Genomic DNA, 26,239 nt, shown 5'->3' with positions numbered 1-26,239 from the left:
CCACTCCTGCCTCCCTTATCCATGGGCTCGCAAGGATGGTTCGTGTTACAGAATATTACACAAGGGCTTTGGACTGTCATATCTGTGGCATGTCTGGTGCTGTGTGACTTGTGTTGACACCCCTAGTGGGGATGATTTTGGTGTCATTGTCCACTGTTCGGCTTTTGCTAGATGGGGTGCGTCATGAATAATGTGTACATTGATTGCTATGCATTGTGTAGTATGTTTCATATCTTTCCTGTACACTTGCTTGTTGCAATTCATGCTGTAGATAGTGTGCCACACTTTGGATGTGAAAGACGGACTGATGGTGTGATTTGTGATGTGACTCTCTGACATGGTCAAGTAATGAGATGCCTGATGAGACACACACAGATGACTTTGAAGCATTAATCATGTGTTTCATGCCCTTTCTGCAGGGGGATGAGCCTCCAGAGCACCTTTGCCAGCAGACATGGCCCATTGGACGACGGAAATCTGGACCCGTTTGTTGGTGCCCACATGCACATGTGTGCACAAGCAGAGGCACAGTGATTGCAGACCCACATCCTAGAACTGCTGACATGTTCCAAGGAACTCCAGGCAAGGTGAGCATCACAGGGGGGCCACGACACAGCAAAGCTTGCACCAGGCGAGTTGCACATGCAGGTTTAGTCACAGCACTGAGGGTGAGCTTAGACGAATATTGGTGTTGAAGCACACAATGCAGCTCAGATGTGTTTGTGGACTGATGGCTGTTGATAGTAGGGTTGTCTGGGACACATGCAGGGGCAGTGGCACATACCCTCCGGTACACCAAGGTCCATTGAGGCACTTGTATCAACCATGTAGCCTTCCGAGACATGGAAAGGGGCAGCTCACAGGGACATACAGCAATGGACATACTCGGGTGCAGTGCATTTAATTTCCATGTACTTTATGATAAATGCACTGCCAACTTTGTTTCGGTCATGGTGGTACGCAACTTGCTCTGAAGTCATGGCTTGCTATATGGGTCTGTCTGCTTACACAGGGAACATTGCATGTTGTGTGAATTGTGACACATTGGTGTTCCATTTGCCACGCACCCACCGGCGACTGACTTACTGCATTGACTGTGTATGACCCGTCACAGGGGTATCGATATATCGGGGTACGAAGCATCTACACCAGATTGTCTGTTTGTAGAGTAGTTTGTTGCTATGGGGCATGTTTGGTGGTGTGTTTTTGTGTAATTGGCACGTACAGGTTGTTGACTGTGGCTCTCTTTGCAGCATTGCAGTGCTCCTGTAACCAGACCTGAGAGTGCGCAGGCAGGAGGCCAGCACTCAAAACCAGAGCTAAGTGTTTTGTTGGTTTTCTTTCAAACTGCTCTGCATAGACTTGCTGGGGGGGTGCACTAATGCATGGATGTATGTGTGATTCAATTTGGTATGTTTTTTTCCCCCTAATCATCCGCAATCCTATGCAATTTTGAACCCTGTACCCTCTACCCGGTGTTCCTGCTTCCCGTACCTATCCAAGCAACGTTCCCTAACCCTCTTTCCCCGCTGGGGTTGCGGATGCCTGTGTAAGCCCCGAACTTGCAGGCGCCAAAACCCTAGAGGGGCTGGTTGGTTCGTACCACTCCTAAGCCTGGACTACAGAAGGCCATGACAATGATGTCCAAGTTTGTTTGGATTGTGTATGTGTTCATGCAGGTAGTACATTTTCGTTCATTCCCTACTTTCATGTGTCATTCCTCCTCCCCTCTCCTGCCACTCATTCCAGTTATCCAGTGTGCCAACACGTGTCCCGACTGCATATCTCTGAACCTCCTTCCCCACCAGGGTCTCAGGGGCCTGTGTGAGTTTGACCTTGCAGGCACCCGGGACACGGTGGGGGTGGTTGTTTCGTGACACTCCCGCGCCTGTACACGGGACCTGTGACAATACACATCCGTTCATGATGCATCATCCTATGTTATGTACCACACATGGTTCACATCCTGTTGTGACATTGTTTTACTGTGCTACCTTGGTTGTTGCATCATTGTGGTAGTACTTGGCCTTTGTGAGGTACTGCTACGTCAAGTCATCTACTGGAGGGTGTTCGGGTTCGTTTTTATGCCTTGGATTTTGTGATTTTGGAAATGAGTGTGGATTCTGAGGGTTCAGGCATCTTTTTACACACAAGGTGGGAGATGGTGACGAAGGGTAAAGGTGATCCTGTGGCCAGGTGGAATTGAGGGTTGAAGGCTCCATGACCCAGGTGCATTTGTTCAGTGGGTCATGGTCATTTGTGAGGGGGGGGGGGTTGTTGTTGATAGTTGCCTTGCCCTGCAGTGGGATGGGAACTCTGACATTGTAATGGTGGTATCCTATGTACATGTTGTGTTCTGCTGATCAATGCCTGTTCATGTGTTGTGTTTTCCTTTCAGGTGCGAGGGGATAGTTGTGGTTTGACATGCTGGGGTGTACACATGGTGAATGTTCACATGTGATGTGTAGGGAACACTAATGGTCACTTGAGTGCACATGCATATGTGGAGTGCATGTCCTTGCAGAACCACACACTTGCACTCTGATGCACTACATCTACTCCCACCCTTGCATATCCACGTGTACACTGTTTGCCTTCTGGTGTCCACTGTGTCCCTGCAGCACATGTTCTGTGACCGATTATGGATCCAGTACATACCTAATTTGAGGTTTGATGTGGTCTGTCACTTAGATGTGATGCTCAGGGTGTGCATCACACACAATGGCTGTTCACTGTGCTGTGCGCTGAGCAGTGTGTTGCAGGAGTAGGACACTGCACACATGAGCTGCAGTGTTGATTTTGCAATGCATAATGTGCATGTAGACAGGCATTCATTGTTATGTTACGTCTACGACTGTTGTAATGCATTTGGAAATGACTTATTTTGGGTGGGAGATTTTGTTGGTCTGTCATTTCATCCGATTCCGGGTCAGGCATCATTGTCTGATGCCACTGTACATTTAGGACATGGCAATGTGTACCTTATTGTTACTGTGTTGGTGTATGGGTATTGCTTGCCATGTCATGTTGTGGTTTGGGAGGGTTTGAGTGACATGACAGTGATGGCCATGGCCTGTTTTGCAGGTGTGTGTGATGCACACCTTGCATGTCAGGGTCATCCGCTTCTCAGAGCAACTAGCTGGGGGTAGATTTCTCTCCGCGGCAGGGCCCTCCCCCTGGAACAGACTTCCTGCCTGACTTGAACTTGAGGGGAACCATCTCCAGTTCTGGAAGCACCTCAAGACCTTCCCTCTTTGCTTCTGCTTACTTTCTGCCTCTCCCTTGCAGAATTCTTCACTGGAACTGCACAGGAGCTGCAACTGGGCCACTCTCACCGACCTCGGTCCCTGGCCCAGCCACTCTCCACTTGCACTGCCTCCCTGGCAACCCCTGCACTGTAGTACTGTCTCTCTATCCCTACAGCCCTCCCTTCCCAGCACTTGTCTGCACTTACCTTTGCAGTTGCCACCAGCCGACCTATGTATTATTTTTTTGGGCTACTTCCCCTGTACTGGACTCCCCCCCCCCCCACCCTTCCCCTTGAACTTTTCCCTTCCCCCTACCCCTGCACTTGCACGATCTCAATGACACCTGGCCTAGTAGTACCGTTGTCTGTCTTCCCTTGTTCCCCCCTCCCTGCCTCATTGCGCCTTGAAATACTTGTGTATGGGCCATATCATGTCATATGTCATATGTGTGCCTTTTGGTCACACAGGATAGCTTGTGTTTAAGTAGCTAGGGATGCAGACGATGTGGCACTTCCATGGCAACTATCTCAGGTTGGTAGGGTTGTGACAGTTGACTGTCTCTTTGTCATCATCGATTGTCACCTGGTATGTGCAAGGCCTGTGTGCACTCTGCAGGGGTGGGAGTTTAGGTGAAAAATGTGGCCACAAGCTGGGTCCGGGCTTCCTCGCCACGTGCCCTGTCCCCTCCCATGGGCAGCGCCTGTGCCTGTGGTTGGGGATGTGGGGGCACCACCATGTCCACCGGGACGCCCTGCCGTGTTGCAACATTGTGCAGGACACATGCTGCCACAATGATCCTGCACACTACTGGTGGTGCATAGAGTAGTTGCCCATCAGAGCGGTCAAGGGAGCGGAAACGTGACTTGAGCACTCCGAATGTGCGCTCCACTATGCCCCTGGTTGCAATATGGGCGGCGTTGTATCTTACCTGGGGTGGTGTGGTGGGGTTCCGAATTGGCGTCATCATGTGGTTGCTCAGAGGGTAGGCACTGTCCCCTGGGGAGGTGATAATAGTTGAGATTATTAGGGTTTGGATATTTGTCTGTCTGTGACTTGCATGCATGTGCAAGGGCATTTGTACTGACCTAGGAGCCATGTGTCGCCATGCTGCCCAGCTTCCAGGGCCCGGCTCAGGGCGGACATTCTGTATATGAAACTGTCATGGGTGGAGCCAGGGTAGTTTGCATAGACAGAGGTGATGATTCCCTTTGCATCACATACCACCTGTACATTGATGGAATGCCAGTGCTTGCGGTTTCGGTAGATGTGCTCAGTGGCCCTAGGTGGACGTAGGGCCACATGGGTGCAATCTATGGCACCGAGCACTTTGGTGTGTGCCACCCTGAAAAAATCCAGGACAACGGCCTGCCTTTCTGCGGGTGTTCTGTGCATGTATATGTCCCTGCGGACTGAGGGGCGCGCTGTCATGATTGCCAGTACCTGGTGTAGGCAGCGTGACTGCGTGGCCTGTGAGACCCCCCCCCCACTATGGCAGTGGTCCGCTGAAATGACCCAGTGGCCAAAAAATGCAGGACATTGAGCAGCTTCTCCAAGGGGCTCAATGCTTGGGAGCAAAGGGTGGGGGATGTAAGGTCATCTTCCCACTCCCTGACCAGGTCTAGGATGATATGGGGTGGAAACCTATACCTGCCGTAGACCTGGTCATCAGGCATCCCAAAAAGGCTTGTCCGTGGTGCGAAAATGCGTGCCCTGGCTATTCTCCTCCTCTTGCGGTGTCCCACGATCAGTGCAGCGACAAATGGGGCATTCATCGTAGCTGTATATACGCGTTTGTTGTTTGCGCACACTTTTATGCTGTGCGCGGGGACGCCTCCGCCTGCCTTCGTGTGGGCGGACGCGTTGACGCCTGTGCACGTCTTTTGCCGTGCGCGGGTTTCCCGTATTCGGATACGTGGTAAGACTGTACGTCCAAGTGTCATCGGGTGTGATCGGAGGGGAGTGAGCGTACACGCGATTGGCCTGGGTACGTGTGTTTCGGGGTGCGCGGGAAGTTCCACACGCGATTAGCCTGGGTACGTGTGTTCCGGGGTGCGCGGGAACTTTCACACGCGATTGGTGGAAATCCACGTGTGTTCTGTCATCACGTGCAATGAGGGAAACACCCGCGCGCGTCACGTCACAGACGCGCTCACGCGCTAAGGGCCTTTGGTCCAATGAAATCGCATATGCGTGCTGCCGTGCATACGCGCTAAGGGCCTTTCCTCGAATTACACGCGGACGTGCAGATTTTTCACGTGCCAAAGCACTCCGTATCAAGCTGGCCACGCATAAGCACACGGAAGACCACGCTCCTGCCCAGAAGGCCGAACTACTGCCCCCCAGAGCCCCGAGCACGCTCCCACCTGCCATCTGCTGCTGCCTGACTGCCTGCTGCCCACGTGCCCTGCCATTTGCTGCCTGCACATCAGCCAGGGGTGCTGTTGCTGTGACCACCCCTGCTGGAACCGAAGACTCCCGACTGGGATTCCATCGCTCCACAGCCCAGCCCCAGGACCCAGTTGCCCACCCACTCCTGCCTCTGGGGTTGTCATGTCGGGGCAAACACCATCTGAGACCACTGACAACCCCCGGCCAGAGAGGCAGAGGGGCACCAGCTTCAGTGCCACCGAAGTTGGTGTCCTGGTGGAGCAAGTCCTGGGGCAGTATGATGCCCTCTTCGGAGGTTCCCGCGCCGACAAGGAAGGACGGACTCAGATCTGGACTGACATCGTGACTGCCATCAACGCGGAGGGGGTGGCAGTCCGCGACTTACAACATGTCAAGAAGCGCTGGGAGGACTTCAGGTCCAGGACCCTGAACAAGGCCCGGCGCCTCTTGAAGGCAGCGGATGCCAAGGGGCGCCGGGGCCACTTGTCGGAAGAACAGATGAGGGTCCTGGAACGCATATCCCCAGCGCTCCACGTCCAGGTCCTTGAGAGGCAGACCCGTCTGGAGTCGAGCGGTAAGTGTACATGCATCCTGATTGTGAGCAGTGCGTGTGGTGATTTTTCAGTAGTGTGCAGGTTGCACATCTGTTTGTATGGGGTCGAGTATGGGTGGGGGTGTACAGGGCCGTGGGGCTAACACATGCGAGGGCTGGAATGTGTGAGACATGGATGGTGCTTGTGTGTGTAGGCTTGCATGCCAAATGCAGTTGTGTGGGCACACATGTTTGGATGAATGTGTATGTAAGTAGACATGTCCGTGATGTCACGCATGTATGTTGTTTTCGGCTGCATGTATCAGCACTGTGTACATGTGCATGTGTGTGTATTTGACAAGGGTGCAACAGTGATGCAACATGGATGCATGTGACAGCGGTATGTGGAAGCCTGATTGGCAGATGTGACATGGATGCCCGTCTGAACACTGCGACACTTGGCAGAGATGTACACATGATTGCAAGTGTGGTGGTGTGTGTACATGTGTGGTGCACTTCCTGTGTTGCATGTGATGTCTGGCTCACCTTTGCCTGCTCATGCTGTTGTATGTGTATGGATGGTGCTGGCAGTTGCGATATGGCTGTGGTATGGCTCATGTGTGCGTGTTGAAATGACATGTGTGTTGGGGATTGTGATGACATGTCTGAGGTTTGCCAATGCCACTCATGTACAACTGTCATGAGTGTATGTGTCCATTGTACAGTGCCCTGATGCCTGTGTTTTGTTTCTCCCTGTCTGCAGCGTCAACTGATGAAGAGGGCGGAGAAGGTGCTGTGGAGCACAGCGGCGGGGATCCCACCGCCAGCCGGAGACGCAAGGCCCGGCTCCTCTCCCATGTTGTGATCTCGTCGGGGAGTGAGGAGTCCGGTGCCGCGTCCCAGGCCGCAGCTGCCGGGGGGAGGTCCAAGAGGCGGAGGTTGGAGTTGGACTCCTCGGCAGCAGAAGGGGCAGCTGGGAGCCCACAGGGCCCAACAGGGGAAGATGGCACAGAGTCATCCAGGTTGGTGGGGGGTTTGGTGGAGGAGGAGGCCGTGCAAGCACCAGAGACGGGGTCTGGAGGTGGGGATCCCACTGGTGCTAGTGTTGCAGTGCAGGACCAGGGACAGGAGGCAGCACAGGCCGCCGCGGAGGTGCCTGTGTGCAATCCTGTCCCTGATCCTGTCCCTGCATCATCTTGCACCAGCAGGGATGCCTACGTCCAGACTTGTTTTCAGGCAGGGGATGAGCTCACGTCAACTGGCCTTCCTCTGCCTTGCGACGTGGCTATCCGGGTCCGGGTTGAGCCTGTCCTGACTGGTGTGGCGTTGCGTCAACGGGCCATGCGAGGTGACCTGCAGTCTTTTCATGAGGAGACTGCACGTCATCTCGAATGGCTCGTTGACCACGTCAGCCTGCTGGGACAGGTCACCCAGGCCGGATTCCTCTGTTTGCTGGGGCTTGCTACGACCCCCTCCTCAACTGAATCCCCTATGCGCCAGTCGTCCTCCGTGCCATCTTCCCACTCATCAGTCACCTGGGTGCCCTGTGGAGCTGCCTCTGACGGTGCGGCCAGGCTGGTGGAGGAGGCATCCCTGCCACAGTCGGGAGTCGGACGTCCAGCAGGGGTGGCCACATAAACGACTGCACCCCAGCCGGCGGAGGATGTGCAGGCAGCAGGAGGCAGTGCACGGGCAGAGGCACAAGCAGCAGCAACGTGGTGGGAGCCATGAAGGCTCGGGGCCTTCAACATCGGAGGGGCAGGCATCGGCCGGAGGGCAGGAGGACCCAGGACAGAGAGTGTCTTCCGTGTGGCAGCGGTTGGGCCACGCCATAGATGCGGAGCGGCAGCGGGCGGAAGAGGCACGGCTCACAATGGTCAGGGCGGAGAACTCCATGCTGAGGGCCCTGGGGCGGGCCGAGTGCCTCGAGGCAATCCGCAGGGGTTTGGAGGTGGACACGGCGACGGCCCTGCGGACCCTCGGGGCCATGGAGGAGGACCGCCTCCGGGACATTGAGCAGGAGTTCGATGATGCCCTGGCCCGGGACATCCACAAGTGAGCCGTCAAACTAGCCCGCTGCCCTTGTACATAGTTATGTAGGTAGTGTTAGGTTTCATTTTTTTTGGATTTCTTTTGGACCTTTCGGACATTGGCCACATTTTTGTATATGGTTTATTTTATTAGTTAGTGTAGTTAGATAGGTTTCCTTTCTTTTGTTGGGATAATGGACCCTGGCTTGTTCCCATGTACATAGTTCACTGTTGGATTGTATTTTTTTTTCACATTTTAACCATGGAGCAATGGCTTTCTTTTTTATTTCCCATTGGTATTTGTTTTGTGGACAGTGACTTTGGACACCATTACTTTGGAATTTTATTTTTGGTTTTGCTTTTTTTCACGGACATGCTTCTTTTCATTTTTGTACATTCACATTTCTGTTTCTTTATTTTTGATTCTATTTATGTTTCCTTTAATACATATTTTTTTTAGTGAACTTCAATGTGTGGTATCTCATTGGTTTCATGCATTTCATGATATGGGTTTTGAGATGCACTGACACCCATTGGGTGTATGTGAGGGAAATGTGTTTGTTTCGGAAATTGCAATTGGTGTTCTGTGATGTAATTGCCAATTATGAGTGGGTGGATGCAATACTCGGGTGGGTGTTTTGCATTTGGAGGCTGACCATAGGGACCAGGGATCTAGATTGTGATGACATGTTGGCTGGGGACCATGAGTTGCACATGGGTGGGGGCCTGCTGGCAGGTGCCCCACAGTGCTGGGGGGTGGGGGTGGTGGGAGACATGGGTGGGGGCCTGGTGGAGGGTGCCCCTGCACTGCTGGGGGGTGGGGGGGGTGGGAGACATGGGTGGGGGCCTGGTGGAGGGTGACCCTGCACTGCTGGGGGGTGGGGGTGGTGGGAGACATGGGTGGGGGCCTGGTGGAGGGTGACCCTGCACTGCAGGGGGGTGGGGGTGGTGGGAGACATGAGTTGCACATGGGTGGGGGCCTGCTGGCAGGTGTCTCACAGTGCTGGGGGGTGGGGGTGGTGGGAGACATGGGTGGGGGCCTGGTGGAGGGTGCCCCTGCACTGCTGGGGGGTGGGAGACATGGGTGGGGGCCTGGTGGAGGGTGCCCCTGCACTGCTGGGGGGTGGGGGTGGTGGGAGACATGGGTGGGGGCCTGGTGGAGGCTGCCCCTGGTGGCTGGGGGGTGGGGGTGCTGGGAGACATGGGTGGGGGCCTGGTGGAGGCTGCCCCTGGTGGCTGGGGGGTGGGGGTGGTGGGAGACATGGGTGGGGGCCTGGTGGAGGGTGCCCCTGCACTGCTGGGGGTGGGGGGGGTGGGAGACATGGGTGGGGGCCTGGTGGAGGGTGCCCCTGCACTGCTGGGGGGTGGGGGTGGGGGCCTGGTGGAGGGTGCCCCTGCACTGCTGGGGGGTGGGGGTGGTGGGAGACATGGGTGGGGGCCTGGTGGGGGCTGCCCCTGGTGGCTGGGGGGTGGGGGTGCTGGGAGACATGGGTGGGGGCCTGGTGGAGGCTGCCCCTGGTGGCTGGGGGGTGGGGGTGCTGGGAGACATGGGTGGGGGCCTGGTGGTGGGTGCCCCTGCACTGCTGGGGGGTGGGGGTGGTGGGAGACATGGGTGGGGGCCTGGTGGAGGGTGCCCCTGCACTGCTGGGGGGTGGGGGTGGTGGGAGACATGGGTGGGGGCCTGGTGGAGGGTGACCCGCACTGCTGGGGGGTGGGGGTGGTGGGAGACATGAGTTGGACATGGGTGGGAGCCTGCTGGCAGGTGCCCCACAGTGCTGGGGGGTGGGGGTGGTGGGAGACATGAGTTGCACATGGGTGGGGGCCTGCTGGCAGGTGCCCCACAGTGCTGGGGGGTGGGGGCGGTGGGAGACATGGGTGGGGGGGTGGTGGGAGACATGGGTGGGGGCCTGTTGGAGGGTGCCCCTGCACTGCTGGGGGGTGGGGGTGGTGGGAGACATGGGTGGGGGCCTGGTGGAGGCTGCCCCTGGTGGCTGGGGGTGCTGGGAGACATGGGTGGGGGCCTGGTGGAGGCTGCCCCTGGGGGGTGGGGGTGCTGGGAGACATGGGTGGAGGCCTGGTGGAGGCTGCCCCTGGTGGCTGGGGGGTGGGGGTGCTGGGAGACATGGGTGGGGGCCTGCTGGCAGGTGCCCCATAGTGCTGGGGGGTGGGGGGGTGGGAGACATGGGTGGGGGCCTGGTGGAGGGTGCCCCTGCACTGCTGGGGGTGGGGGTGGTGGGAGACATGGGTGGGGGCCTGCTGGCAGGTGCCCCACAGTGCTGGGGGGTGGGGGTGGTGGGAGACATGGGTGGGGGCCTGGTGGAGGCTGCCCCAGCACTGCTGGGGGTGGTGGGAGACATGAGTTGCACATGGGTGAGGGCCTGCTGGCAGGTGCCCCACAGTGCTGGGGGGTGGTGGGAGACATGGGTGGGGGCCTGGTGGAGGGTGCCCCTGCACTGCTGGGGGGTGGGGGTGGTGGGAGACATGGGTGGGGGCCTGGTGGAGGCTGCCCCTGGTGGCTGGGGGGTGGGGGTGGTGGGAGACACGGGTGGGGGCCTGGTGGAGGCTGCCCCTGGTGGCTGGGGGGTGGGGGTGCTGGGAGACATGGGTGGGGGCCTGGTGGTGGGTGCCCCTGCACTGCTGGGGGGTGGGAGTCATGGGTGGGGGCCTGCTGGCAGGTGCCCCACAGTGCTGGGGGGTGGTGGGAGACATGGGTGGGGGCCTGGTGGAGGCTGCCCCTGGGGGGTGGGGGTGGTGTAAGACATGAGTTGCACATGGGTGGGGGCCTGCTGGCAGGTGCCCCACAGTGCTGGGGGGTGGGGGTGGTGGGAGACATGGGTGGGGGCCTGGTGGAGGGTGCCCCTGCACTGTTGGGGGGTGGGGGGGTGGGAGACATGGGTGGGGGCCTGGTGGAGGGTGCCCCTGCACTGCTGGGGTGGGGGGTGGGAGACATGGGTGGGGGCCTGGTGGAGGGTGCCCCTGATGGCTGGGGGTGCAGGGGGACATGCGTTGGTGGGCAGTAGTGCAAGTTGACATGTGGGTTGGCTGGAGGGCATGGCCATGGTGGATGGGGGGCCTGCAGGACATGTGCAGGGTAGGCTCCTGTGGTGTGAGCCACCTGCAGGGGCCGTGGAGGGTGTAGAGGGAACACCTGGGAGGACCCACACGTGCAATTCACGTGTGGTGCTCCCCGCGCACCCCTGTAATACACGTACCCTGATGAGATTGCGTGTAGAACTTCCAGCGCACCCCTGTAATACACGTACCCTGATGGAATTGCGTGTGGAACTTCCCGCGCACCCCCGAAATACACGTACCCCGCTCAATCGCATGTGTAACTTCCCGCGCACCCCTGAAATACACGTACCTCGCTCAATCGTGTGTGTAACTTCCCGCGCACCCCTGAAATACACGTACCCCGCTCAATCGCATGTGTAACTTCCCGCGCACCCCCGAAATACACGTACCCCGCTCAATCGCGTGTGTAACTTCCCGCGCACCCCCGAAATACACGTACCCCGCTCAATCGCGTGTGTAACTTTCCGCGCACCCCCGAAATACACGTACCCCGCTCAATCGCGTGTGTAACTTCCCGCGCACCCCCGAAATACACGTACCCCGCTCAATCGCGTGTGTAACTTCCCGCGCACCCCCGAAATACACGTACCCCGCTCAATCGCGTGTGTTACTTCCCGCGCACCCCCGCAATACACGTGCCCCGCTCGCACAGGCCCAATTGCGGTATGTTGCCACTTTTGTGATGCGCAGGGACTCTACCCTGCCTTCGTGTGGCGGACGTGTTTCAGCTTGTGCGTGTCTTTGGCTGTGCGTGGCTTTGCCCTATTCGATTCCATGAATACGTGTGGTTCGAGTGCGTGTGGGCGTTCCGTCTGCTTCCCTGCAGTACATCCCCAGTTACGCCCTTATTTTCGCGCGTTGTTCCCCATTCCGCGCGTTACGCCCCTTGTCCCGCCCACTTTCTGGTGTATGCGCCGAGGTTGTGCGCTTTCACTGTGCGCGTCGCGCACGCCTTTCGGGATGTTGCAGTGACTTGTGCGCCATGCACGGGTTTGGCGCACATCCCGAGGTAAACACGCGCAGGGACTTCCATGAATCGCACGGATGCGCCTTTTGTTTGCGTTTGCGCCTGCTTGCGCAAAGATTTTCGGCGCACGTTTGTTCCATGAATCGGCCCCTGAATGTCAAATAAATGTACTTTACCAAATGTACCGTGTTGCCGTTTCATTTTAAAGTACAGTTTCATATTCCGAATTGTGGCGCGCTGTGTTGTGAGTTGATCTGTGTTGGTTTCCGGGTTCTGTGTGGAGTCGCGCAGAAGACGACTGGGCGCGTTTGCCTACGCAGCACAGTAACGTCACGGAGAGAGGCAGGGAATATGAATGTTTTGATAATGTCAGGCTCAGGGGCGGGGGAATTGATTTAGTGCCGCAAAAGCAGGTCAGCCAGGGCGATGGGGGAAAAGATAGGATTATCAGAAAATGGCGGCTCCCTGGTGCTTGTTTTCGCGTGCGTTTAATGGACGAAAACTCGGGTAAGGTCCATAGGAAAGTTTTCTAAAATCGAGCCACTTAGGCTTAAAAAAAACATGGCCGACCCATAGGGACAATAAAAGTTTTTACTAGACCATGCCTTTAAAAACGATTGAGACCCTGCAAAAGGACTCACTAAAAGGGATACAAGTTTGAGTTGGAGGTTAGTGTGGGCACTCTGTAAACCTCTTCAAGCACTCCACTGCTCTGCAGTGACTTTGTGGCTCAGGGTAAGCAATAGCTTTCACCCAACAGTACCTAAGGTTAGAAGGAATTTTTGTGGCTGAATTCTCCTCTGTGTACCAGCGATGGACCCAGTTTCCAGATCCCTCGGTCTGGTGACGAGTGGACGGTTTGACGGGGAAGTCTCAGCAGCAGTCTTGAGAGAGGACCCTTGGCACGTATTTCAACTTCTCTGGTCAGTCTGCGGTATTGGCACCTTTTTGTCAGCACCAATAAAGGACGGTATTCGCCCGGGCGATCTTCACTTCTGAAGTCCTGCAATCTGGTGAAGGGGCTTAGATGAGTCCGATCGTGTCCGGGAAGATTCAAATGGAGCTCAGCAAAGATTTGGACGAAATCGGTGTTCGCGTTCTGTAGCGCTGGAGAGCACAGCACTTCGGGAGATGGTTCAGTTTGTAGTTCGTCTCAGGGCTGGTTGGTCCCACTAACCCAAGCGAAGAAGTCGTCCCTTCCGGAGCTTCTCCGTCAAATTGAAAAAGGAGCTTCAGCACAGCAGCAGGGCTTCACCAGGCAATTCAAAAGGTCCAGGAAGATGCAGCAAGCTTCATTCACGTTTCTGCGTCGGGTATTCCTCCCAGTGGTCGACTCTGCCTCTAGTCCCAAAACCTTTACCTTTTAAGCAGGTTTCTCCCATTCATGCACAGCCAAGGCTATCACACAGCAGGGAGGTTGTCCTAAAAGGACAGACAGCCAGCCAATCAGGACAGGTTGCATTCAGGCATTCCTCGGGAACCTCCCGCACATCCTGCCTTTCCAGACACACTGGAGGCAGAGGCGGGCTTCAGGGCTGAAGCCTGCCAAAGGAAAAAAGAACAAAGGGCTCAAATCTGTCTCAACGCACAGATAAAAACCCCAAGAAATACCTCCCAAACAGAAAATGGTGACAAAAAAGAAGAACTGGCCATTTTGATGTAATGGTCACCCCTGGGTGCTGTACTGCAGCTGAGGGTTCAGCCTACGATAGAAAAACACAATGGTAGGAAAAATTCAACCACTGCCACCAGCAATTTAAAGTAGTGAGGGCAACATAAAAATGTTATATGAGAGAGTAGGATAAGGGGCTACTAGGTAACCCTCCAGCACTCCACATAAGATGGTGTGTGCTGGATGGTTGCGGGTCAATTGGTCGAAAACATTTGGTCGACGGGACAACTGGTCGACACCATTTGGTCGAATGCCAAATGGTCGAATTTTATTTATTTTTTTTACCCCTTTTTTGGTTTTTTTGGGGGGGTCCCCCCCCCCCCCCAACCCCCTTTTTTTTCTTTTTTTTTCCCCCACATGAAAACCCACAAAACACATATATAAATAAAAATAAAAAAATTCGACCATTTGGCATTCGACCAAATGGTGTCGACCAAATTGCAGTCGACCAGTTTGTTGTCGACCAATTGACCGGACACCGTGCTGGACTACAAAGAGAAAAGGTAAGTACAGTAAATTTCACCTTACTATTCTTGGGAACTGTAGTTCCCCCAAGAAAAGGTTTTAAAACCTTATGAGAAATCAAAAGGATTTCTCTGTGACAATACACTGAAGGTGCTGTCTGTCACCATACAAAAAGTAAATGCCTATGGAGTCTGTCAGACTCCAAAAACAGTGGAAACACAATCCAAATCAGGTCAAAACAGATGAGAGAATGTGAAAAAGGCCTCACTCACTCAAGGGTTAAAATTAAAAAGTCCTAAAGTCCAGCAAAAGAGCTGGGGGTCTCTAAGGTTGACGGGAATCAGCACAGAAATTTGAATTCTCCTTAACAGAAGGACTAGTCAGTTTCCCCATAACAAATGAGCAAAAGGCCAATAGAGGGAAGCTGAAGACTTAACAAAAGCAAAAAGTGTGGGGGGTCCATAGGCTATGGGGGAAAAGTTGCTCAAACAGAAAACTTCCTAACAGAAAGTGGCATATTGGCTCTCCCTGCCCAGCTGTTAAAGCGAAAGGGATCCCTTCAGCAATGCAGAGAATTTATGAAGATATGCAGACATTGCAGAGCCCCAGACTTCTCTGCGGTCACAGGCTGGCTTTATGCTTTCACTGAAGGCATACACACACAAGGTCCCAGGGGAGCTTCCTTACCTTGTGATAGATGCAAGCACCTCGATTCACAAGGTACTTGGCGGCCTCCAGTTGGTTACTCACTACGGCCTCCATCAGCGGCGTCCGGAGGACCTTGTCAAAGGCATTGATATAGGCGCCGGCCTATAGGAGTGAGTACAGAGAACAAATCATGAGACTGAAAACAGAGTCTCACTCATCTTCCCAAAAAGACAAGGGCTGACACATAGGGAAATAGTTCTTCCGCCTCAATCAAATTAGGTGTGTACATGACTAATCCCCCCCCCCCCGTTCCCTCACTCTCCCAGCCTTTAACATGCACCAGACTGGTTAAAAAATATATATATCCGTATAGGCCAATTAACCTCTGCTCCTCAACCATTCTGTCTAAAAATCTTTAAAAGTAAACACTTATTCAGCAGATTTTGTCCCATAATAGCAAAGCTTGCACAGCCATTAATTTAACAGACTGGCAGAAGGGAAAGCAGCTTGCAGCGTGACCAACAATAAACATTTTTTAAATAAAGATAGTCATGCAACTTTCGTCACTAGCCATAATCCACAACACCAAGACAGTTTTCCCATTCCCATCTAGGATAAGGAAGCCAAATTGGGAAGAGTGGTACGATGGGACTTGTCTGAAATAATTCCTTAACAATTTAACTTAAAAAATGATCCTTCTATTAATTTCACTTCTCTCTCTCTATTGGTTAATTTTGAATAATTCAGCATTATTTGTGCATTTATTCTTTTACCTTAAAAAAATGTAAATGTTGAGAAATCCACAAAACCCAACCTCCAATTAGTTTGCTTCCCTGACCTTTCATGCTGCGCCCCTCCCTTTCCTCATTTTCCATAAACCTCTCTTGTCTCCCATGTTTGTTGTTAGTCTCCGCTTGTGAAACTGTCCTACCTACTCTCCAAACTGTTCAGTGACTTTACCTATCACGTCAGTTTCAGAGCCCCTTCATTTGCTCTCCCGCCGTTCTGGTTACATGATAAATATAGGAATCCTAAGCTAGAGCAGGAGTTGGGTGGCCCAACAAGCCAAATAGTTTTAGGAGATCCACACAAATTCAATTTGAATTCAGTGACTCTTATTGCAGTGGATAACCTCAAAACCTAATGTGGCTGGAGCTCTGAATGACCAACTTGGAGAAGCCTGGACTAGAGGGAGTTTACCGCAGCAAAGGCAGTCTAGCGAGGAAACCAGTCATTTTGCTAACCCCGCAAAAATAACTTATCATCCAGATTTTTTATTTTCTTAAAAGTTTTTTAGATCAATTTGATCAAACATGAAACTATGGTAACTACATTTTTATGGGTGTAAACAGGGAAAATTATTATGTGTTACAGGGAAAAGCTGTTCCAATTCACTGCACTTAGAACCAGAATATAGAGGTTATAGCAGAATTGGGATGTTCTATTTACTGCAAAGAATACGAAGACCACTGTACGATGGAACGAGTAAATCTTCATTCATTGTAGTGGGAGCTCAGAGAATGCTGGCAATGATGGATTAGGGAAGGAGTCAATCAGAGCAATGCAAGTCCAAAGCACGGCAACAATGATGCAAAGAAAGAAGCCTTCTGAGCTCAGGGAACCCTGGTCATGACAGATTGTGAAACCCCAAAAGTATTGTGCGCCCACAGTGAACAGATTTCATCATGGAGGTTAAAGGAGTGGATATGCACACACTTGGGTGTAGCGGTCTCACCTGTAGGAGAACATGGCAGATCTCAAGGTAGCCCTTCTGGGCCGCAGCATGCAATGGTGTCCGCTTGCTAACCTGCTCTGTCAGGAAGTTAGGATCCAGGTTGTCTACTGTTGGGAGCAACAGAAGAGTTGCAGGTTAGGAAAAAGTCGCCATCCTCTGATGTCACTTCAGGTCATGACCCCACACCTTCAATCCCTGCATTAGGTGGGAAAGCTGCAAACATTTAAGCCCCTGGCCCTCAGCAACAACCATGAATGAATTCCAGTAATAGAAGGTCAAATACATATCGTCATTATGGCAAAAGGTTGGTCTCCTAAATTTCCTTTTCTTTGGGGTATCTGTCCTTCTAGCCAGAAGCATCCATCACTCACCTCCACTGAACGTGGCATAGTTTGCCGAGTTAGGCAATTACAAACCTATATTAACTCGCACACCGAGCACCAAGTGCTTCAGCCCCCAGGACGCAGAAACAAGAGCGACAGCGGACACGGATCACAACAACGCTCTCGAAGAGGAGAGGCTTGCAGGGTCCTCAATGTGCAGAATCTTTAAAGTGACAGCAGGTGCGTTGTCTCACCGCCCCTGCTGGTCAATCTCATTAACCCCTCAGGCAACATCAAACAATAAAAAGGGTTTCTGAGGCAATTATAAAGAATGAACAACCTAGCCAGCCAGCATACCACCCACTGAGTTCTTAACCAAGAAGCAGCAATGGTGTCTGCCACATGAGGATTATTGAGAGGGTCTATGTCGGTCATTCTGCTGATATTTCCACGTAGATTAAGGGCCATCTATGTAGCAAACCTCTCCCACAAAGGACCCTTACTTAAATTCTGATGAAATCAGTAAAGGTGAACCAACTGGTGTAGAAAAAGATTTAGTGCAAAAAAAAAAAAGGAACAGTTTAAAGTCAAACTTCACTAATCTAGTACCGTAGGCGAGGGTATTTTCTGAAATGTGGACTGGCACTGGATGAGAATCCAGCAGAAATGCAAAAGGTCGAAAAGCAGCAATAACTTGGGCCCAACAGATGAAGGTGTGTACCACCCAACGGCAACAGTATAATGCCCAGTCCATACCAGATTTCCGTAGGACCTTGTTTCAAGATTCTATGGTCTTCTGAGTGAGCGCGCCATCCCCTGTGCTGCAGAGCGCGTCTGCTCAGTAGACACCAGGCGTGAATCCTTGGCACAAACTGCCTTTCCACTAGAAAAAGTGAATTTTTAAAAAACACTATTTAAAAGTATCTGGATTCAGGCCCCATCACTCGTGGAGTTAGTGGATTGAGAAAAAAAACATACAATCGGAATAGCCCCATTTTTCAAAACCCAGTGCAATGAAACTGGGAAAAATCGGCGTGCTCACATTTCCTAATGCTGAGCTCCTGATTTCAATGTGGGATGCAGCTTTCCAAGCCACACCTAACTTTTCATAGTGGAGTCTTGTTGGCAAATGGTTCACTCATTTCAAAGATACAAGCCCAGTAGGCAGCTTTCTCACTCGACAGCAAAAATCAGAAGACAGAAAACCACTTGGCACTGTAATCCACAAGACCTAAAAAATGTTCACCAATCGATCCCACCAAATCCTCACCTGGGGGATTTCAAGAAAGACCTGAAACACCCTCCTTAAACAATCAGCCTTCCCCTTCCCAGAACTTACAAAGCATATGCACAATCTTCTGCAACTCTCCATGCTTGACTGACAAGTAGAGTTGCCGCGGGTGGTAACGCACCTTCTTCCGTCGGTCACGCTTTTGGGGAACAGGGCTGAAAAAGATGCAGGAGGAGGTTTTGAAACAGACAAACAGCTACTACATCCCTAAATATATTCATAACCCTAGAACTCTGTACGAAGACCCCTTCTTACAGCTCGGATTCCTGAACAACCAATGCCTTTTCCAGCCCTTCGCGAGCAGGTCCCATGGGAAGCCCTGCAGCTGAAAGAACAATGCCGGATGGAAGGGTTACAGTGGGGCCCGAGCTGTCCACATCATCTGTATTGCCCAGAGCCCGACAGACTTCTCCGTTGCCTCTCATTCTGGCACTGCAAAAGAGGGTTGAGAAGATGGAAAGGGGTGGGGGTAGATTAGTAACATTCTGGAGCCAGTAAACAGTACAACTGAAACGCTGCAATCAAACAGCACTGCATCGAGTAACAATGTGACGTGGGCTGAATCTATCCATTTAAGTGAAGAAAGAGTCACAGCATCCCAAACACCTGTAATTATGGCTTGCCACAGTTGCCACCTTGCATAGCTGTACTATCGTGGTCAGACCATTCCTCCGCCTCAGGTTAGGATGCCACGTCATATATTTCTATTGATAGACTTTATAATCCTTTGTACATCAGGGATATAAGTTTCAACACATATAATCTTACACTATAACTTTGGTACAGGAAAGAAGATCAAGAAAGCTCATGACAAGTCCATCATGCAGAGGAAATCCATGTGGATCTACTGATCCCACAAACACTGAAAAGACTTTTGCTAGCAGAGAGTAGCTTTTACTCCTAGCACAGGACACCTGGACTGAAAGCACATCAATGGTCATTCAAAGAACAAATCATGGTGACCAACTAACATCACCATGTGTCTGGACATATATTCAGATTGTATTCAACACACTTCAGCCGGAAAGCCTTGGGTGCCAGGAAATTATCAGATCAGTTGTACATTTTACAAGAAATTAATAATGTATGCATATTTGAGAACAGGTTAGTTAAGAGTGGTTAGTAGGGCAGAGAAGAGCATTTGCTTGGTTCACTAGCTTTGAAGAGGCAGCATACAGGCTCAGAAGAGAAGCTCAGGGGGAGTGCAGAAGGCAGCGAACAGGCTTGAAGGGAACAGCAGTGCACAGGCTCAGGGGAAGAGGGGGAGCCAAAGTACACAGGGGTGGGGAGGTGATACAAGCACAGTGGTGCGGCACACATGCCCAGGGAAAAGTAGCACACAGGCCCTGGGGAAGGGTAGTACATATGCTCAGGAGAGGGAGGCAGCGCACATGCTCAGTGGGAGTGGGAGAGTCCAACTGCACAGGTTCAAGGAGGGAGCAGCACAAACGCCCAGGAAGGTATCAAGGGCACTGCACACGGGCCCTGGAAAAGGGGGGGGGGGGCACACATAGCCACCACCTCTCTCATACGCAGAGGCACAGGGTGTGGTCACGTGACACCTCAGGTCCTCAAGTCAACCAAAGAACCTCCATTTGGTGAATAGAGGGGGTGAAAAAGGATTCCACTCCGTGGAGCCATTTTACATGGGCGAAAACCCCAGCTCTCACCTAAGCACATGACTAACACTCTCACTGGGAGATTAAGGGTTAGCCATGAGATGGGAGCAATCAGGACTCTTAAAGGAGAGCACATAAAACACAGAGCCATGCAGCTTTGGACAAAACCTGCCTGGGAGAAACCCAGAAAAAAGGGCTACCACGAGTGATAAAGCTTGGGCTTTCTGCCAAACACAAACTCTAAGTGTTTAACCCGGTGTTGAGATGGATTTCCAAAATCGACCCTGGGGTGGATTTTGGGAGGCCAACCTATTGTGGTGAACAGAAAGGCACTGAAGTCTAGCCTGCCCAGTTAAGGTAGGTGAAGTAGTAAGGCTTAGATAGGGGAGGAGGGGGTGAGAGTAGTCTAGGGCTTCCATGAGTCCCCACAGAACAACCTCAATTGCAGTTAAGACAGCCGAGTAAACAAATATACAATGATTTATTAGACCTTTAGTTTACACACTAAGCAGATAAAAACATCTAGTCAGACATTGGCATACCAACACTATAAAAAAGATGTACACATGCAAACCCTTAGGAGAGATAGAACAGCATTTGATCCAATGACCAGTGAAACACGGGTAAGTACTCAGATGCAATTAGAAATAGAAAAGACATTTCAGGATTATCATGGAGCAGCTTCCGTAGCTCTTTGAAAGTCCAACCCTAAGATGCTTTGGGGCCTTCTGCACAAAGGTTACCAGTTCCAAAGTATATAATTCACAGTTGGGTCTAGAAAGAGACCTGCAATGCGAGTGGATATGATTGAATACGAGTGAAAAAGTTGGATAAAGTTCAGTTAAGTAAAATCACTCAATCCCAGTCCTTAAAAAAAGTCCTAGGAAAGGAACTTTGACCAGGCCTCCATCGACCAAAGTCAGGAAAGCATCATTAGAGAACAGGACTTTACACCCATGTAACCCTATGGAGGATAGGGAGGGACAGAAACAGGTATGTTAACTTAGCCCCCAGCTCAGATTTCTCCAGAGACCATGCAGAGGATCCAGATTCTTTTTTGGACACAGTCATCTGTGCTTGGTTTCAGGAAGGACCAGGGGTCACGGGTGCAGAGGTCACTTTTAAACGCAGGATTTAGTTTCAGTCAGTCGTAGTGCTTACGAAACAGTTCTAGATAGCTTCCAGTAAAACACCCAAACGTAGAAAAGATGAAGACTTCTGTTGAGCAGGCCACGTCAGGACACCTTCAGGTCACGAGGAAATCTAGTGCAAAGGGGTTCAGAAGGATCAGGCGGCTATAGGCGATCTTCACAGGACAAACAAAGGAGCAGCCCCAGCACAGCTTTCGTTAATGCAAGAAGGCTGAAAATTCAGGAGCAGGCGTCTTACTACACAAGTTGAAGTTCCTTCAAGTTCCAAGGATGCACTCGGCTGCAGAAAGGTAGCCCAAGAGAGCTCGGCATTCCACTGGTTGACACAGGGGCACTGCCAAAGGCACAGATCCTTGAGTAGGGGTTGAGACAGATTGTTCCCACCAGTCCAGGTGTCGAAGCAACAACGAGGGCCTTCTTGAGATCAGGATAGAGGTCAAGGGCTTCACCAGGACAGCACTGGAGTCGATCCTGGTTAGTTTCAGGGCTCGTCCTCTGGTTGTCAGCGGACTGCATCTCTTTGTAGAGGTATTGGCTCCAACGATGATCTGTCGAATGGCTGCAAGAGTCCTCATTTTATCTAGGATTTGGACTGAGAGCTTACCCAAGTCCACAAATGGTAAGGATCTGTGCCATTCACACTGGCAGTGGCTATCCAATCATGGATAGGCACTCGTCACAACATTTGCCCATCAACAGACCTTCAGGCACCAGGGAGGCGTCCTCTGGCTGCATGTAGAAACCACCCCTTAGCCAGCAAAAGTCACAGCTTTCCTTGGGAAAGGGCATTCCACATGACGCATTTTATGACCTCAGATGGCAGAAAGAGGGCAACAGAACAACAAGGCTAAAGAACAAATGAACTCTCGTGAGACGGACATCTTAGGGTGCTAGTCACCTTTAATAGCCATTTGCAGTAAATGAGAAAGTGCGGGAGTAAAATGTTCAGAAAATGGTAAAAAAATAAATAAAAAACACTTCTGCCACCAACCGGTCTTAGGCACATTTTAAAAGTACCCAAAAAGCCAGTATATAAAAAGATTTCAACTGCACTTCACTTTAAGGTGCTGCGTGTAATTATAACAATACAAGTAATTCACAAAAAGACAGTCTCTCAGCATCGATAGTCTTAGTAGTCTTGAGGACTAGTCAGTTTTTCCATACAAATGAGCAACCAGGAAAGGGAAGTAAAACAGAAGGCTTTACCTACCTCCAAAAAGTCAGGACAGGGTTCAAAGAAAGGGTGTCCCATAGAAGCCTATGGGCAGAAAGAAGCAAAATCTTCAGGAAACTCTCTGGCATACAGAAGGATTATGCCCTAGAAGAGTTTGGCAGTTCATTTGAGCCCTTTAGACTAAATCTGCTGTAACAGAGAGCTGGGGGATGCTTACTTTTGGAATGCGTATTCAGGCACAGGAACCTTGAGGCACGTTAAGCACTCTAAAGCAACAAATGCACTTTACAATCACTATTATCAATAGTGCTATTAATGTACACATGGTGGAAAGTGTTGCAAAACAATGTTTAGGCTTTTATTTCCAAAGCATGCTCGTATACAACTAAGATAAGGCTGTATAATGTAAGGGTGCAGAAGTAAATTCAGGACACAAAAAGGTGGCTTGCTGGTTGATATAGACTTTTATTGAATTGAAAATAAGGAAACACCCTACCTGTGCCTACAACTAAGGGTTTCCCTACCTCAAACAAAACTAAAGATGTTAGAATAAAGTCCACTGTCCTATGTCCTAAACCCATTTCTGTCCCTCACATTTCAAAAGAAAACAGAAAACTAAACTACAACGTGCTGATCACAGGATGACTCCCTTCTTCGGGATGCTCAAGCTGTTCAAAGTTCCAAGATCCAAAACAATATTGGGAAGGCGTCTCCCTCCCCCTAGCGTTTTAGGGTCTCTTCACCAATAGTCTTATCTATCACAGTTCTATCTTCTGCCAAAACATAGGACTCCCTTCCCCTGGTCTTCTCGTGATTTACGCCAAAAGAGTCTTTCTCCCCCACCGGGACAAGAAGATGGCGCTGCACTTCCTCCAAACCACAGCCCCTGGGTCTCCCTGTGCCTACCCGGTCCCCCTGCGCATACCTTTGTATTTGGTCTGCCGAGAGGTCCAGTCCTCGGCAACACTGGCAAGCTTCTGCGGTTTCCCCTGGGCTCTGGCTGTCTTCCTTCGGTTTTTGGCGGCTCCACCACACTGGCTTCTCTTCGAACGTCGGGTCTCGAATGGACCACTTGAGTTGCTTGGATTCTACCACCGGACAAGGGTTTCTCCCACAATCAGGTTAGTCGTCTTTCTTCCCCGCCTTGTTGTTCTCTGCCTCTCTGCTCCAGGCGTTCCGGTCTGCCGCGGGTCTGCTCCACGGCGCTCCGCTCTCCAGCGTGAAGATGCTCTGGGGCAGACAGACTTTGAGAAGAGTGCCATACCAGTTTTTATGTCCTGGTTTCTTCCAAGCTTCCAATAGCTAGCATATTTGTACTGGTTCCACGTAGGGCTCTGCATCGTCCTGCTCTTCCGCATGGCTTTGCTTTTGGAGTCATTCACACTCTTCCCTCACTCTTCCTCCTCATAGTCTCATCTGTCTGATAGAATTTAGGAAAAGTCCCCAAACAATGTATAACAGGTGAGACTTACTATTCCATGGTATACAGGCCCAAACTCTTAGTAGACGTCTGTACTACACAAAGGTTTGGTAGAATGGTAGAGCAGCCAGGCTTATCTTAGAAGGAGGATGCAAGCAGTATGTAAGCACAATGAACTTCGTAAATACACAGGCCCAAAGAAACATAGTACAAAATACATTTATTGTATATACACAAGGCAAAGTTATATTCAGGTAAATAAGTGCCATTTAAACTAATAACACAATAAAAAAACATAAGCAATACTTTAAGCGAGTAAACCAATAGTAAGGAAGTATACAGTTATGTTATGTTAAGTCATTTATAACGCGCCAAAGACCTCAGGCATGTAAGCGCTCCTACACAAGCAGAAGGTTCAGTGAGGTTGAGCCGAGAGTTAGACAAAGAGTGTCGTTTTCTAAAGTTTTCGGAACAATAGGAGGTTACTTCCCTCTCTAAGGCCTGACGGTAAGTTGTTCCATGCCTTAGATGCAATCACTGGAAAGGAGCGTCCATTTTCACAAGCTCTCTTTGTCCTTTCCACCTGTAGGAGGCAGGTGGAGGTAGAACGAAGATTTTTTGTAGGCTGGTATATGGTAATCCTGTTCCTTAGATAAGTAGGGGCCGTCCCATAGGTGCATTTATGGCACATAGTCATTACTTTAAAAGTAATTCTAGCCTGTATCGGCAGCCAGTGTAGTTCCCTTCTAGCCATAGAGGTAGGTTCATGCCTTTTCATGCCATGGATTATCGCAGAGAAGCATTCTGAATTTTCTGCAGTCTGAGGATGTCTTCTCTGCTAGCACCCCCTAATAGGGCGTTGCAGTAGTCTAGACGAGGCAAGATAACTGCCCTTACTAACTTAACTTGATTTTTTTGGGAAATTAGAGGGGCAACTTGTCTCAATACTCGCAGATGGTATCGGGTGTTTTTTTCAATAGCCTCTACCTGGGACCCTGCATCCAAGGAGGCCTCTAGGTATGCACCCAGAGTTTTTACCTTATCAACCACTTTGATAAGGCTGTCCTCTACCATAAAGCTCGCAAAGGTAGGAGCTAATGCCTCTCTACATTTTTTGGGCCCATAAATCATAAGTTCCGTTTTGCCTGCGTTCAAGCATAACCAGTTTGATGTTATCCAGTTCTTTATCACTCTGTAGACTTTGTTTAATTTATGCTTATCCTCCAGGTGATCTCCTGACAGCTCCATAGATAGCTGACAATCGTCTGCATAATTGGTAAAGAAAAAGCCTAGCTTTTCCAATTCTCTGCAGAGGGGAACAATGTAAATGTTGACGAGCGGGGGGCGATAGGCATGCTCCCTGAGGGACACCACACAAGATAGTTTCTACCACAGAGGATGCGTCTCCCCAGTGTACCCTAGATCTTCTGCCCTCCAGGAAGGACCTAACCCAACTTATCATCTCGGGGGCCAAGCCACCCGTATCCGACAGCCTATTTAGTAGGATCTTATGGTCCAGGAGATCGAAGGCAGTGCTAAGATCTAGAAGTATTAACAGTCAGGATCTACTCCTTTCCACCAAGGATAACATATGAGTTTGGAGGTCCACCAAAGCACTTTCTGTGCCGTCAAAGCGGCAGAAAACAGATTGTCTTTCGTGTAACCGGTTAGTATTTTCGATATAAAGTTGAAGATGGATTGTAGCACCTTTATCAACCAGTTTCAACAAAAACAAGGTGTTTGTGATTGGTCGAAAGTTAGTGGCGTCTTTAGGATCTAAGCCAGCCTTTTTTAGGAGAGGCGTAACTGCCACTGTTTTAATGGCTTGTGGGACCATACAATGTCTGAAAGAGGCATTCACGAATCTGCATAAGAAAGGAGCAAAAATGTCCAAATGACCCAAAATAATTTTAGAAGGTCAGAGATCTCCCGGACACCCAGTCGGGTTCATGGTTCTCATAATGCCTTCAATCTCTACGATTGAAATATCTGGGAATTTGAATCCTGTGGGAGTAGGTTTTAATTCCTCCTTTAACGTAGATATCTGTTCAATCGAGCATTTAGTTTTTACATTCTGTAAGTTGAGGGAGGCTTTACTTGAGGTTTGATTTTGCAACTCTCCCCTAATTTTGTCCTCAGCGCTTATCAATTTGTTTGCGAAGGCTCTCTGTGTTCTAACGCAGTCTTCCTCCGTTGGAGTGATGGTGTGGTTTAGAACTTCTGGCTTCTCCCAGGATCTAAAAAGGCAAAAGAGTTCCTTAGTATCATTATCTGCTGATTCTATTTGGTCATTATAATAAATTCGCTTAGCTTCCATGATTGCTTCTTTGTATGTTTTCTCATGAGATTTCCAAGTGGCCTTGTTCTTTGAATTCGGGTCTTTAAGCCAGATACGTTCTGCACATCTTTTGGTTGCTTTCAATTTGGTCAACTCTGGTGAAAACCAACTATGTTGGTGCACAGATTTCCTAGTTGTTTTAGGTTTCAATGGGGCCACATCA

General features: G+C 50.9%; 1 protein-coding gene across 1 annotated transcript in view; it reads right to left on the bottom strand.

Moving 5' to 3' along the window:
• The window catches only part of EHMT2 (euchromatic histone lysine methyltransferase 2), a 346,377-nt gene that overhangs the window by 149,030 nt on the left and 171,108 nt on the right, over positions 1-26,239 (bottom strand). The window contains exons 14-17 of the mRNA XM_069635011.1: positions 18,630-18,806; positions 18,423-18,529; positions 16,761-16,867; positions 15,065-15,187 (exon numbers count right to left, since the gene is read on the bottom strand). Coding sequence (XP_069491112.1) covers positions 15,065-15,187; positions 16,761-16,867; positions 18,423-18,529; positions 18,630-18,806 — 514 coding nt within the window. The remainder of the gene's footprint in view (positions 1-15,064; positions 15,188-16,760; positions 16,868-18,422; positions 18,530-18,629; positions 18,807-26,239) is intronic.

This window comes from Ambystoma mexicanum, chromosome 13 (genome assembly GCF_040938575.1).
Source record: "Ambystoma mexicanum isolate Mex_15411 chromosome 13, UKY_AmexF1_1, whole genome shotgun sequence".
NCBI lineage: Eukaryota > Metazoa > Chordata > Amphibia > Caudata > Ambystomatidae > Ambystoma > Ambystoma mexicanum.
Note: the sequence above shows the minus strand (reverse complement) of the source record. Positions and strands in the feature narration are given on the sequence as shown.